The 14944-nt window shown below is 38.3% G+C and overlaps 1 protein-coding gene across 1 annotated transcript in view; it reads right to left on the bottom strand.

Annotated features, from left to right (window-relative positions):
* ITFG1 (integrin alpha FG-GAP repeat containing 1) overlaps nt 1-14944 on the bottom strand; it is a 189029-nt gene that overhangs the window by 111768 nt on the left and 62317 nt on the right. Inside the window, exon 8 of the mRNA XM_007536684.3 lies at nt 9918-9999. Coding sequence (XP_007536746.1) covers nt 9918-9999 — 82 coding nt within the window. The remainder of the gene's footprint in view (nt 1-9917; nt 10000-14944) is intronic.

Here is a 14944-nt window from a genome sequence, read left to right as displayed (position 1 = left end):
GCTAGAACTTCCAACACTATGTTGAATAATAATGATGATAGTGGGCTAGTAGTACCTGATTTGAGGGAAAATGCTTCCAGTTTTTCACCACTGAGCAGGATGTTGGCTGTAAGTTTGCTATATATAGACCCCACTGTCTTCAGGAATTTTCCATCTATTCCCATTTTTTTTGTAGTGTTTTGATCATAAAGGGATGTTGCATTTTGTCAAAGACTTTCTCTGCATTCTTGATATGACCATGTGGTTTTTGGTCTTGCTTTTATTAATGTGTGTTGTTAAAGTTCGGAGGCTCCAGCTGGCCAGGCTAACGTCGCGGTGGTAGACAGAGACAGACTCGAGGACACATGGCTGGGCTGAGAAGCTGCAGTTTAATCTTTATTCATGAACGGGCAAATCACCCCACCATGTGCTTTTCCATCATTCTCCCTCGGCGGTGCTGCTGGGACTCTGGACGTCCTTAGCATAGGGGGCGGGGAGAAAGAGGGGCACGAAACTAGCAAGGGCCAAACCATTTCTCTCAGAGGTAGGGGGAAGGGGGCCAAACCAACACGAAGAATACCAACATATTCCCCCTTTTCTTTTTAACTAAATGACCACAGTATCAGGGGTGTGGGGTGAACAGAAACCTATATCGTACAGGCATTTTCAAAAAAGAAACTGGCACAAACATGGAGAAACATGTAAGCGAGTAACAAGAACCAGTGTGCTGCCAAGGGAAGGCCTGAGGGGGCCATTTTTTGCCTCTGGGCAAAACTTTATCAGCTTAAAAAAACATTTCCTGCCTCTGGGGGCGTACTTGCCTCGATGGGCATTGTCTAGCATGGGGGGAGGGGAGGCCTAGAGTCCCAAGGCATGGCTGCAGTCAGTCTTTGAGAAACCCAGCAGCATAAGGGAAGCTGCTAGTTTTGTGCAAAGTGTCCGAGGTGTACCAGTGAGTCCGATAGAAGTCCAAAGCAGATGTCCACCAAAGAATTGCCAGGGGGTGAATTGTTGTACGTCTGTCTCGATGGGGAATGTCAGCCATCAGAATTCTGCTTTTCTGTAGAGAACTTGACATCTGCAATTCACTTACTTATGAAACAAAACTTGTAGCAGGTTAGAAGTTTACCACAATTGATAACTCTATTACAATTAGAAGTCTTTTTTAGCATGATTTTAAGGTTGTTTAAAGTTTAAACAATAGAATGTGAAAAGGCAGACATAAGAATCAAGGAAAGAAAACCTCAGGCATGAGAATCATTAGCATAGCCATTGTGTAATCTACCATTTCTAATAGAGAAGGAATTTGAGACTTTTACATATCAACAAGTCTATTTAACCTTTTGTTACACCCATTCAAGATGGAGACACACCCTAGGTGTGTGCAGGTTTTGTTTAGACCAACTTGGTCAAAATATATTGATTTTTAACTAATTTTTTACCTCAGACTTTAAATGTAAGTTAATTTTATCTTTATGAGAATTACGTTGAAAACCTTTTTCATTTAACTTTGTCAGGTAAGAATATAGCCTTAAACTTACATTGTTAACCTTAAAGTTAATGTTACTAAACTTTAAACACACATGTAAACATGGTCATTAATACACAAGGAGAGAAACCTTTGTTACGAAGACATGTCATTTTAAACATGAATTTAGATCTGTACTGTCTTAGTTGTTGTTGGGGGGTCACCATCCGGAGGTGGGGCCTCCCACGCAGCTCCACTTCTAGGAATTGCAGGTTGCGATCTCTGCACGAATCTCTGCGTATTCTAGCTCGTCTGCCTTCAGACTGGAGCTGGGGATCTTGGCCAGGGGGCCCAGTTTCGGCAGGGAGCCTGTGGTCTCTGGGTGGCCCGGGATCTGTCCAGACTTCATAGCATGAGGGCGGGCAGGCCAGCTGTGCAGAAGGCGTGGGCCGAGGTGCCCTGGGGTGGTGGCCATGATAGGCTGCCACGGCCCTGCCCCATGGCCCTTCTATGTCTGTTGCCCTGCTCCCAGCGGCTGAGCAGCGTGGAGGGAGCCCGCGCCCAATGCCCCGCGCCATGCGGCGGAAAGCTGGCTCATGCGGGCTGGCGTTGGGCTCCTGCGGGCTGGTGTTGGGCAGAAACCACAGAGTGGTCCAGAGATAAATGTTCCAGAAACAGCGAAACAGTCTTGTGAAGAAAGGGCAGAGGCCTTTGGAGATCTCTTCACAAGCAGAAGAGAAGGCCATAGTACATAGGTAGCCAAATTGTCTTCACTTATCTGAGATGCGCAGGTCAGGTCCACGTGGGTGCCATTTGTTGTTAATGTTTCGAAGGCACCAGCAGGCCAGGCTAGCGTTGCGGTGGTAGACAGAGACAGACTCGGGGACACACGGCTGAGAAGCTGCAGTTTAATCTTTATTCACGAACGGGCAAATCACCACACCATGTTTTTCCTTCCGTGGGTGCTGCTGGGACTCTGGACGTCCTTAGCATAGGGGGCAGGGAGAAAGAGGGGCGCGAAACTAGCAAGGGCCAAACCATTTCTCTCAGAGGTAGGGGGAAGGGAACCAAACCAACATGAAGAATACCAACAAATGTGGTGGATTGATTTACGTATATTAAACCAACCTTGCATGCCTGGGATAAACCCCACTTAGTCATGATGAACAATCTTTTTAATATACTGCTGTGTCTGATTGGCTAGAATTTTGTTCAATATTTTAGCATCTATGTTCACCAGAGACATTGGTCTGTATTTTCATTTTTGATTGTGTTCCTGTCTGCTGTTGGTATCAAAGTGATGTTGGCTTCATAGAAGCTGGAAGGGAGTATTCCAGTGTCTTCAATCTTTTGGAAGACTTATAAAAGTAGAGGTATTAGTTCTTCTTTGACGGTTTTATAGAATTCATTTGTAAACCACCTGGTCCAGGACTTTTATTTTAGGGAAGGTTTTTGATAACTGTTTCAATTTCACTAGCTGTGATGGGCCTGTTCATATTATCTAGTTCCTCTTTAATTTTGGAAGTTTGTAGGTATCTAGGATATTGTCCATTTCTTCCAGGTTCTCTAGCTTGGTGGCATATAGCTGTTCATAGAAGCCTAGTTTGATAAGCTGAATTTCTGTGTTGTCTGTTGTGATATCTCCTCTTTCATTTGCAATCTGATTTATTTGGGTCTTCTCCCTTTTTTGTTTTGTAAGTCTGGCTAAAGGTTTGTCAAATTTGTTCACTCTTTTGAAGAACTAACTTTTACTTTCGTTGATCTTTTATATAGTTTTCTTATTTTCAATGTTATTTATTTCTGTTCGAACTTTAGTGATTTCTGTCCTTCTAGTTGCTTTAGGGTTCCTTTGTTCTTCTTCTTCCTCTAGGTCTTTAAGGTGTGCCATCAGGCTTTTTATTTGTGCTTTTTCTTCTTTCCTAATGTGTGCTTGTATGCTATGAACTTCCCTCTCAGTACTGCCTTAGCTGTGTCCCATATATTTTGATAGCTTTTGTCTTCCTTTTCCTTGAATTCTCGAAACATTCTGATTTCTTCCTTGATTTCCTCTTTGACCCATTAGTTGTTAAGTAGTGTACTGTTGAGCTTCCACATTTTGGGACTATTGCTAATCTTTTGTTGATTGTGAAGTGTTAGTTTAATTCCACTGTGAGGTGTAAATCTTCTCTTGATTTTCCTGGTTAGTTCTCTGTCCCCTGGTATCAGCACAGGGCCTACCCTGTTGCTCCAGCTTCTGAGGGCAGTAGCAATGGAGACTCACATTTGGTCCTCTCCTCCCTTCAGACATCTTTTTGTTGGTAAAACAGACTCGAAGTGGTGCCTCAACTGGTAAACTGCCGCATTGTTACCAGCCACTTAATCTTTCCTTAGGCTCCTCTCTGTCCATGAGTCACACGTATTTGCAGTCACCGGTGATTTGGTGGGTTCCTGAAGTCATTCTAGTCTTGCCTTGTTGTGGTCCCAGATGATTTCCTTTGGTATTTATAGTTGATGGGAGAGGAGAGGAGAGAAACACTAACTAATTTATTTCAATGATGCTGAGAAGGGGATAGAGATATAGAGGGAAAGAGACACACCTTCAACACTGCTTCACCACTTGTGAAACCACCCCCTACGTCAGGCAGGAACTAAGGTCTTGAAACCATGCATATGATAATGTGTTTGATCAAACAGGTATGTCATGGCCAGCTCCTCACACCTCTGTTTTGTATTGATTATCCCAGCCCAAGTAATGATAGCCATTGCCTGGTTCTTGAAAAAAAAATTTTTTTCATGGCTACAGTTAAAGCAGTAGACAAGATACTAAAAAATATATTTTTGAATCAATAATTTATAAATCTTTCAGAATGAAATAGAAAAAAATATAAGGGAAAAACCAATTACTCCACAATTTTCAAGTAAAGAAATCAAAGAAACAGAAATTCACTATTACATCAATGTAATAAAAGGTAGCTTTAAATTTTTCAGGAAAAAGAACAAACCAAACCTAGACTAGGTTAAAAAACATAACAGCATGAGTGTACATACACACATATATATGTATATATATTTCTTTTCTTCCCTTCCTTTCCCTTCTTTCCTTCCTTTCCCTTTCTTTCTCCCTTCCCTCCCCCTCTCTTGCTCCCGTTCCTTCCTTCCTTCCTCCCTGCCTGCCTGCCTGCCTGCCTTCTTTTCATGCAGCTGTACCTCACACTTGCTTGATTTCATCACTCCTGGGCCAACTTATATAAATGGAGCTTCCTCCAGTGCTGTACTGTCACTGCCACATGGCACTCAGGCTAAAATTTGGACAACAGTGTAAAAATGTTCCCATTTTCTCTACATCCTCTCAAGTACTTGTTCTGTTCTTTTTGATGTATTAAAACCTAAAGGTGTAAGGTGGTATCTCATTATTTTCATATCTTGCATTTCTGATAATTGTTGCTTTTCCCTCCAGGGTTATTGCTGGGGCTCAGTGCCTGCACCATGAATCCACTGCTACTGGAGGCTATTTTGTCCCCCTTTTACTTTTTTTTATCATTGCTGCGGTTATTATTGTTGTTATTGATGTCATTGTTGTTGGATAGGACAGAGAGAAATGGAGAGAGGAGGGGATGACAGAGAGGGGGAGAGAAAGATAGATACCTGCAGATCTGCTTCACCACCTGAGACAACTCCCCTGCAGGTGGGGATCTGGGGGCTTACCCGGGATCCTTGCGCTTCACACCATGGCATGCTTAACCAGCTGTGCTACCACCCACCCCCCTCGGATAATTGTTTTTATATGCATGTTAGTCATCTGAATATTACTGGTGAAGAGTCTGTTCATATTGTCTCCTTTTCTTTTTAAATGGGGTTATTTTCCTGTTGCTGAATTCTGTCAGCTTTTTATATATTTTAGTTGTTAGTCCATTGTCTGTCATACATACAGTGTCAGAATACATTCTTCCATTCAGTAAGGTATCTTTCTGCTTTGGTCATGGTTCCTTTTGCTGTACAGAAGCTTTATAGCTTAATGCAATCCCACTGATTTATTTTTGCTTTTGGTTTCCTTGCTGTTAGACTCAAGTCTCCTAAAACATATGTGAAGCAGATACCATGTAGTGTCCTGTCAACTTTTCCTTTTGTGTTTCTATGGTTTCTTCAAATACATCTAAGATTTTATGTATTTTGAGTTCAATAAGTGAGGATCTTGCAAAAACTTCAAGTGTGAGAATGAGGCAGAGAATACCAAGGGAAAACAAAACATAATTAAAGACAATGAAGGCAATATTGAAGATTTATTAGACAACATTAAAAGGAGCAAGATAAACTTCATAGGTGTCACAAAAGAGAAAAAGAGGAAGATATGAGATAATAGCTGAGTACTTCAATCAACTAAATAAAGGGGAAGAAACATCATCCAGGAAAAACAAAGAGTGCTACTCAAAATAAAGACAAATACATATAACAGCAAACATGTAATAATTAAAATCATAAGAACTATGGGTAAAATCCTGAGGGCAACAGGAAAAAATAAAAATTCACCTATAGGTGAAACCTCAGTAAGATTACCAGCAGATTTTTCAACATAAACACTAAAGGACACAAATCAATGGTAGGGCATTTGTACAGAGGCTACCAACTCAGGATATGCTATCCTACTAGACTCATATAGACTAGGTAGAGGAATAAAGACTCACAGACAAGCAAATGGTGAAGGAATTTACCACCATTAAATCTGCCCTTCAAGAAGCTCTAAAGGAACTCATAAATACAAACAAATAAATAAATAAATAAAAGGAAGAAGTAGCAGCAGCAATAAGAACACCCCAAAATTTCATAAAGTAATGGCTTTTATCTCCATAATGTCACTTAACTATACATCAAAAGTCATAGACTAACAGTACAAATTAAGAAACATAACCTGTCCATAAGCTGTTTATGGTAAACCCATTTAACTCAACAATAAATAGTTCAAAATGAAATTAGAAAACAACAGTATAAGCTAATGGGCCACAATTTTTTTCCCGTTTTATTAATTTTTTTCATAGTGACAGAGAGAAATAAGGATGAAAGGACAAAGAGAAACACATACAGTAGTGTTTAAGTGCCAGTGAAGCTTTTTCACTACAGGTAGGGACCAAGGATTTGAACCCATGTCCTTGCACATGGCACAATAATGTCTAATGTTCTTACTATGTGCTAGACCTGTACTTTAATCACAGTGAATTATTATACAAAATCCTTGATAGGGATATGATCATCATTATCATATTATTATTATCATCATATGCATTTATTTATTTATTTATTTATTGGACACCAGGGTTGTTGGTGCGGCTCAATATCTGCACTTTGAATCTGCTGCTCCAGGCAGCCATTTTTCCTTTATTCTTTGATAGAACAGAGAGAAATTGAAAGAGAAGGGAAAGGTAGAGAAGGAGAGACATCTAAGACCTGCTTCATCTCTCATGAAGCTTTCCCCTTACAGATGTGTGTGTGTGGGGGGGGTTTGAGTCTGGGTCCTTGTGCATAGTAACATCTCAACTCAACTGAGTGTTCTACCACCTACCCCACCATTATCATCTCATACATAAATAAAGTGAGGTCTCCAGATGTAGTGGATGTCATTTGCATTTTGAAAAATAGTTTGAGTATTTGTTGACAGAATAAAGAAAGAGCAGGATGGATGGATGGGTTTTAAATGCTTAGGGGGTAGTAATTTAATCCACATTCTCATCTAATATAAAAATAGCTTAAATACTATCCCTGAAAAACAACAAAAAAGAGCACAATGGATAAAGCTTTGGATCACATGCATGAGGACCAAAGTTGGATGGGTCCCTGGAAACCATGTGATAGACTGATGCTCTGGTTCTCCCTCTGCCCTCTCTCATCAATAAAATAAATAAATGTTAAAAAAGATAATTAAAAGAGAGTTGGACATGTCTTGGAAGTTTCTAGTTGGGAGTCGGGTGGTAGTGCAGTGGGTTAAGCACATGAGGCGCCAAGCGCAAGGACTGTATGGATCCTGGTTCCAGCCCCTGGCTCCCCACCTTCAGCGGCATCCCTTTACAGGCGGTAAAGTATGTCTGCATGTGTCTATCTTTCTCTCCCTTTTCCCCTCCTCTCTCCATTTCTCTCTGTCCTATCCAACAACAATAATAACTACAACAATAAAACAACAAGGGCAACAAAAGGGAATAAATAAAATAAAAAGAAAAGTTAAAAAAAAAAGAAGTTTCTAGTCAATGTGGATTTGAGTTCCTACGTAGAATAGGAAGGAAAATAGAAATTCATTAAATTTTCTTGGGGCAAATTCATAGTAGGTGCTATTCTTTTTTAAATAAAGGGGTGATGATTCTTCTTTTATAATTAATTTTACTGATTTAACAGTGCTTTGCAAAGTTATACTATTTCATGGTAACAGTTTTTCAAAAATCCAGTGTGGGTTTGTCTCACCACGCCTACCACCAAAGTTCTGAGTTCCCACTGTGGCCCTATGATAGTTACCACCAGTGGGAACTCAGAATCAGTGTTCATAAAGTCTAAAATACAGTCTGTCTACTATTTTTTGCAAGTTTTTATTTGCTTTAGCAAGCTACATTCTACATGAGGAAAGCCATTTGGTAGCTGTCTTTTACATCTTCAGCATAATCAACTCCAGCTCCATTCACTTTTTCCCAACAATACAGTATCATTTTTATTTTTATATTATTTTCAAAAATCCTGTGTGTGTTCTTTTTTAATGTGATGTTAGGGGATGAACTAAAGGCCTCAGGTATGGCCAGTACCACTGAGAAGCTTAACAAATACATCTTTCTAAAAAAATTGTATCCTTTGGGGGTCGGGCAGTAGTGCAGTGGGTTGAGCGCATGTGGCGCAAAGCGCAGGGACCGGCGTAAGGATCCCGGTTCGAGCCCCCGGCTCCCCACCTGCAGGGGAGTCGCTTCACAGGCGGTGAAGCAGGTCTGCAGGTGTCTATCTTTCTCTCCCCTTCTCTGTCTTCCCCTCCTCTCTCCATTTCTCTCTGTCCTATCCAACAACGAATTGTGTCAACAAGGGCAATAATAATAACCACAACGAAGCTACAACAAGGGCAACAAAAGGGGGGAAAAATGGCCTCCAGGAGCGGTGGATTCATGGTGCAGGCACCGAGCCCAGCAATAACCCTGGAGGAGGAAAAAAAAAAAATTGTATCCTTTGAGAAATGAGGGAAATCCATAATAGGATTGGATGGATGGGGTTGGAAAAGGAGACAGATATGAAGGAGGGAAAGACACCAAAATTCCACTCCACTCTTCATGATTTACTGCCCACCCTTCCCCACCCTCCACCGCCAGTGTTCGTATATTCTGATTAGATTCTTGAATTGCCTTCATAATGAGTTTTCTGAATTCAAACTCTGACATTTCCCCCAGATCTTTAATATCTGAAAAAAAAAATTTTAAATTGCAAAGTATTATTCCATAGTCTATGTATACAATAACCTTTTAAATTTATTTAAGAAAGGAGACATTACAATAACCTTTTTATGCAGTCATTTGTCAATGGGCATTTAGATTGATTCTATATTCTGGCTAATGTGAATAGTGCAGCTACAAACACTGATGTGCATATACCCCTTGAATTAGTGATTCCATGCTATTTGGATCTACCGTAGGACTAATATTGCTGCATGACAGAAAGTTATTTCCATTTTTATAGAAATATATATATGTATATATATATATATTTTTTTTTTTTTCCTTTTCCAGAGCACTGTTTATCTCTGGCTTCTGATGGAGCTAGGAGTTGAACCTGGAACCTTTGGTACCTCAGGCATGAAATTCTTTTTGCATAACCACTGTGGTCTACACAAATAATTTTTCATAGTCAAAAAATTTTTTTATTTGTTTTTTAATAAGATGCTAGAGATGAAACCTGGGGTCCCATGAATATGCACCACCACTGATAACTTCCCTTGCCCAGAGAAATTCACACAATTTTCAGAATGATAGAGATAGAGAAAGGGAGAGGAGACCAGTAAAGCACTATTCCACCATCTGTGGATTTCTCCTTGTTGACTGACACATGTTGTGGCAGGCAGGAATTCAGAGCCTTAACCATGTGAGTCCTTGCTCAACAGATGAGCCACTGCCTTGTCTCCTTAATAGTTACATTTTAAGTGTTCAGGTTACCTTCTTCGATTTTTTTTACTCCATAACATGGACATACAGGATGAATTAATAATAGTTACCATGTGGTATTTTCTAGAAAAGTTTTAGTAGACTCACATTTTGCATTTTATTCCTCTATGCAGGATCACTTAATATTTAAACTATAATTTAAACATATATGCCATAAGTGATTCCTTATTTTGTTAAGTAATCATATGCCATACTAATACTAGAATAGGCATCTCTGAAATCTATAATAGTTCCAAAATATAAAGCTGAATTTTGATATAAGAAATTTATATTACTAGATCAGAAAAAGCATAGAATTAAAAAGATAAAAACAAACTTACCAAAGTCTGCAAATGCTGACTGTCCAACCACCTTCATATGTTCAGGCTTTTTAAGTACAGTACTGATAGAAAAATTTCCATCCTGTTAAAAGCAGAAAATTTTGTATTAGAACATCATACTTAATCCCTTTGAATAGTGTGACATGAGGCATTTTAACTGAAGCAGGGAAATAAATAATTTAAGGATTTTGTTTTACTGTACAAAAATTATTGGAATTTCCTGTCCCATTTTTTAATCATAAAAGAAACTGTTGTGAGTTGGTGAAAGTATTCATTTAGAGTATTCTGCAGTTGCTAATTCCTCTCTGATATCCTTTAATCATAAAGTAAGACATGAATGAAGTAAGATAATGAATATCTTCTACTTTGAAGTACCGTGGGAGGTTTTCTGAATGAAAGGAAGTATGAAAATAGTTCCTAATTTCAAAGAGCTTAACATGCAGTTAGGAGATAAAAGTCAGGAGGCCAGGAGACAGCTCGGCAGGTAAGGTCTTGAAATGTTTCACCAATGTATCCTATATATTCTATATTTTGAAGTCTAATATACAGATATTTCATTTATTTCAGTTATTTTTGGTACATGGAGGTGGTAGTCTAGTTTAATTTTTCTGTATGTGGTTGTTCCATTCACTCAACAACATTTGTGAAAGAGATTTTTCTTTTCTTCACTAGGAAATTGTGGCCCCTCTATGGTATATAATGTGTCTATACATGTGTGGGTTTAGTTCTGGGATCTCTATCCTGTTCCATTGGTCCATATATCCACTTTTTATTCCAATACCGCACTGTTTTACCCACTACTGCTTTGCAGCAGGATTTTTTTTTTTTTTGAAGCCAGGAATTGTGATGCCTCCACTCTTCTTGTTTTCCATCAGAAGAGCTTTTGTCATTCGTGGGCATTTTTATAGTTCCATATGAATTTTTGGATAAGTTGTTCAATATCCTTGAAATATGTCACTGGAAGTTTTTTATGTCTTTATTTTTATTTATTGGACAGAGAAAGCCAGAAATAGAGAGGATAGGGGGAGAGATAGAGGGGGAGAGAGACAGAGAGTCACCTGCAGCCCTGCTTCACCACTTGCAAAGCTTTCCCCCTGCAAGTGGAGACCGGGGGCTTGAATCTGGGTCTTTGTGCACTGTAACATGAGCCCTCAGCGCCAGGTGGACCACCATCTGGCCCCGTCATTGGAATTTTAATAGGGATTGCACTGAATCTATAGATTAGTTTTGGAAGGATTGCCATTTTAGTGATATTTATTCTTCAATCTATGAACATGAATCTATATTCTCCTATTTCTTTGTGTAATCCTCTATTTCTAATATTTTTTGTAGTTTTTGCATAAAGGCCCTTCACATCTTTGTTACATTTATTCGTAGGTATTTTATCTTAAAAAAAATTTAATTGTACATGAGATTGCTTCCTTGAGTTCCCTTTCCTTTGCTCTACCTTTTATATAAAGAAATGCCACAGATTTATGAGTAATGATTTTGTAACTTGATACTTTACTGAATTTATTGATTTCCAATTTTTTTGGTAGAGACATTGGGGTCCTCCAGATATAACAGCATATCATCTGCAAATAATGATAATTTAATTTCATCCTTTCTAATCTGAATTCCTTTGATATCTCTTTTTTGCCTCTGATTGTGATGGTGAGGACTTCTTTTTTTTCTTAAATATTTATTTATTTATTCCCTTTTTTGTTGCCCTTGTTTTATTGTTGTAGTTATTATTGTTGTTGTTATTGATATCATTGTTGTTGGATAGGACAGAGAGAAATGGAGAGAGGAGGGGAAGACGGGGGAGAGAAAGACATCTGCAGACCTACTTCACCACTTGTGAAGCAACAACCCTGCAGGTGGGGAGCCGGGGGCTCCAACTGGGATCCTTACGCTGGTCCTTGTGCTTTGTGCCACGTGCACTGCACTACTGCCCGACTCCCAATGGTGAGCACTTCTAGTGTTATGTTGAATATAAGTGGTGAGAGTGGACATTCTTGCCTAGTTCCTGATTTTAGAGGGAAAGCTTTCAACTTTCCCCATTGAGCACAATGTTAGCCACCAATTTATCATATATAGCCTTTAACATATTGAGGAATTTTCTTCCCATTCCCAATTTCTTTATCATAAATGAGTGTTGGACCTTATCAAATGCTTTTTTCTGCATCAATTGATAAGAACATGTGACTTTTGTTCTTGATAAATTATTTTCTTAATATATTGTTGGACTTGATTGGCCACGGTTTTGCTGAGGATCTTTTTATCAATGTTAATCAGGGATATAGGTCTATATATAGCTGATGACACATCTCCATAAAGAAACACTCAGTACCTCTCAGGTGCTGGGAGGTTCAATACTCAGTAGAAGATAAGCAGTGCTCCCTCCCTCCCTCCCTCCTTTCCTTCCTTCCTTCCTTCCTTCCTTCCTTCCTTCCTTCCTTCCTTCTCCTCATTCTCCTTCTCCTTTTGATAGTGCACAACTGCTACGGGTCATGTTTTTCAGACATATATAGACAGACAGTCAGATACACACACACACACACACACACACACACACACACAGAGATAGCATGAGACAGAGAGATAAATTCATAGCTATACAGGCACACATTAGGAAAGAAGAAAAACCTCAAATAAATAACCTGACTATATACCTTAAGGACTTAGAAGAAGCAGAACAAAGGAACTATAAAGCAACCAGAATGACTACAGTAACTAAAATTAGTGCAGAAATAAATAACATCGAAATTAAGAGAACCATACAAAAGATCAATGAAGCTAAATGTTGGTTCTTCAAAAGGGTAAACAAAACAGACAAACCCTGACAGACTCATGAGAAAGAGAGAGAGAGAGAGATAGAGAGAGAGAGGAATCAAATAAATACGATTATAAATGAAACAGGAGATATTAAAACGGATAACACAGTATCATATGAAGCTTCTATGAACAACAAAATGCCACCAAGCTAGAGAACCTGGAAGAAACAGAAAAGCTGATATAAACACAAAACCTTCCAAAACTGAACCAAGAGGAACTAGAAAACATGAACAGGCCAGTAACAGCCAAAGAACTTGAAAGAGTTATCAAGAACCTTCTCAACAATACAAGTCTAGGACTAGATAGTATTATAAAAGAATTATATAAAACTTTTAAGTAAGAGTTAATACTTATGTTTTTTAAAGATCTTCCAAAATAGTAACGACACTGGAATACTGTCTTCTACCTTCTATGAAGCCAACATCACCCTGATACCAAAGGAAAGAGGAATAGAACAACAACTACAAGAAAACAAACAACAAAAATGTTTTAATTTCTTTTAGCTATGATTGGCCTGTTCATGTTTTCTAGTTCCTCTTGGTTCAGATATGGATATTTAGGAATCACAGAGAAGACATAAAATTCTAAATCCAAAATATATTACTGTAAAGCCTAGGACAAAGACTGGTAGAGAGAAGACTGGCTGGGAGAAGAAAGGAACTTATAAAAGATTACACATTTAAACCTTTAGTAGAAACCTTGTAGGTTGAGATTAGTATAACATATCAAAGTGTTAAAGAGAAGAATTACTAGTCACAAATAATCTAACCTGCAAGACTCATTCAAATATGAAAACTATAGAAGAATATTCTTTATGAAAACTGATGTAAAAATTAAAAAAAAAAACAACAAACTTGGCAAAGTAAATCCAACAACATATAAAAAAAAGTCCATCAGACCAAGGGGAATTCATTACAGGGATGCACAGATAGTTCAGTACATACAAATCAATTAATGTAGTTCATCACATCAACAAACAGGAAAAAAGCACAGCATTAAGTCAATGGACACCAAAAAAGTTTTCAGTAAGATTTAACATAACATCAACGTTCTTAACAGAAGATGAATAAAGTGATACTCCTTAATATAAGGAAGGACATGTATGACCAACCCACACCTAACATCATACTCAATGTGTACAGATTAAAAGCGTTTCCCCTAAAATCTGGAACTAGATAAAGATGTCTATTCTTGTCACAAATATTCAGTATAGCCCTGGAAGTTCTTGACAGAATAATTAGGCAGGAAAGGATATTAAAGAAATCAAAATTGGGAATGAAGGAGTGAATATACCACAATTTGCAGATGATATGACAATACCTATTGATACCCTTATACACTCAAAAACAAAACAAGCTACTTGAAACTATTAATAAATTCAGTAAAATGAGAGGAGACAAAATCAAGATACATGAATCTGTGACATTTCTGCACACAAAAGGTAATAAGAAAGGGAAATGAAAGAAGCAATCTCATTTACAATTTAATAAAAAATACCTTTGGGTAATGGCAACAAAGGAGGTGAAAGATCTTTCAGAGGCAGTTTTAAGATACTGTGAAAAGAAATATAGGGATATACAAAGTAATGAAAGAATGTAGCTTATTTTTAAATTTTTATTAATTTATTCTTGGATATAAGAGAGAAATTGAGAGGGGAGTGGATGATAGAGAAGGAGGGAGAAAGTGAGATACCTGCAGCTCTGCTTCACCACTCATACAGCTTTCCTTCTGCAGGTGGGGACCATGGGTTTGAACCTGAGTTCTTGAGCACTGTAATGTGTGCACTTAACCAGGTGAACTACTGCCTTCCCCAAATGTAGCTTATTTATGAATTGGAAGAATAAACATTGCTAAAATGTCCAATCTGCCTAAAAAATTTGATGTATTCAATCAATGCCAATCAAAACCTCAATAACATTTTCAAGAAAATTGAGTAGATGAAATTACAAAAGACCACCACCAAGCAATTCTGAGAGAAAAGAAGCACCATATTCCCCAACTTCCAGGTATAGTATAAACCAATAATAATTGAATATATAATAATAATTACTGGTACTTTGGTGATGGGTATGATGTTACACATATGAAGAGGTGTGAGCCTGTACTCCTGAAATATATACTGTAAACCAATGTTACAAAAATAAATGGGTCAACTGTTTAGTTTAGAAGCTCCTACCCTCAACCTATGCTTCTATGAAGACATTTAACTT

This window comes from Erinaceus europaeus, chromosome 2 (genome assembly GCF_950295315.1).
Source record: "Erinaceus europaeus chromosome 2, mEriEur2.1, whole genome shotgun sequence".
Lineage (NCBI taxonomy): Eukaryota > Metazoa > Chordata > Mammalia > Eulipotyphla > Erinaceidae > Erinaceus > Erinaceus europaeus.
This window is presented reverse-complemented; position numbering and strand designations above follow the sequence as displayed.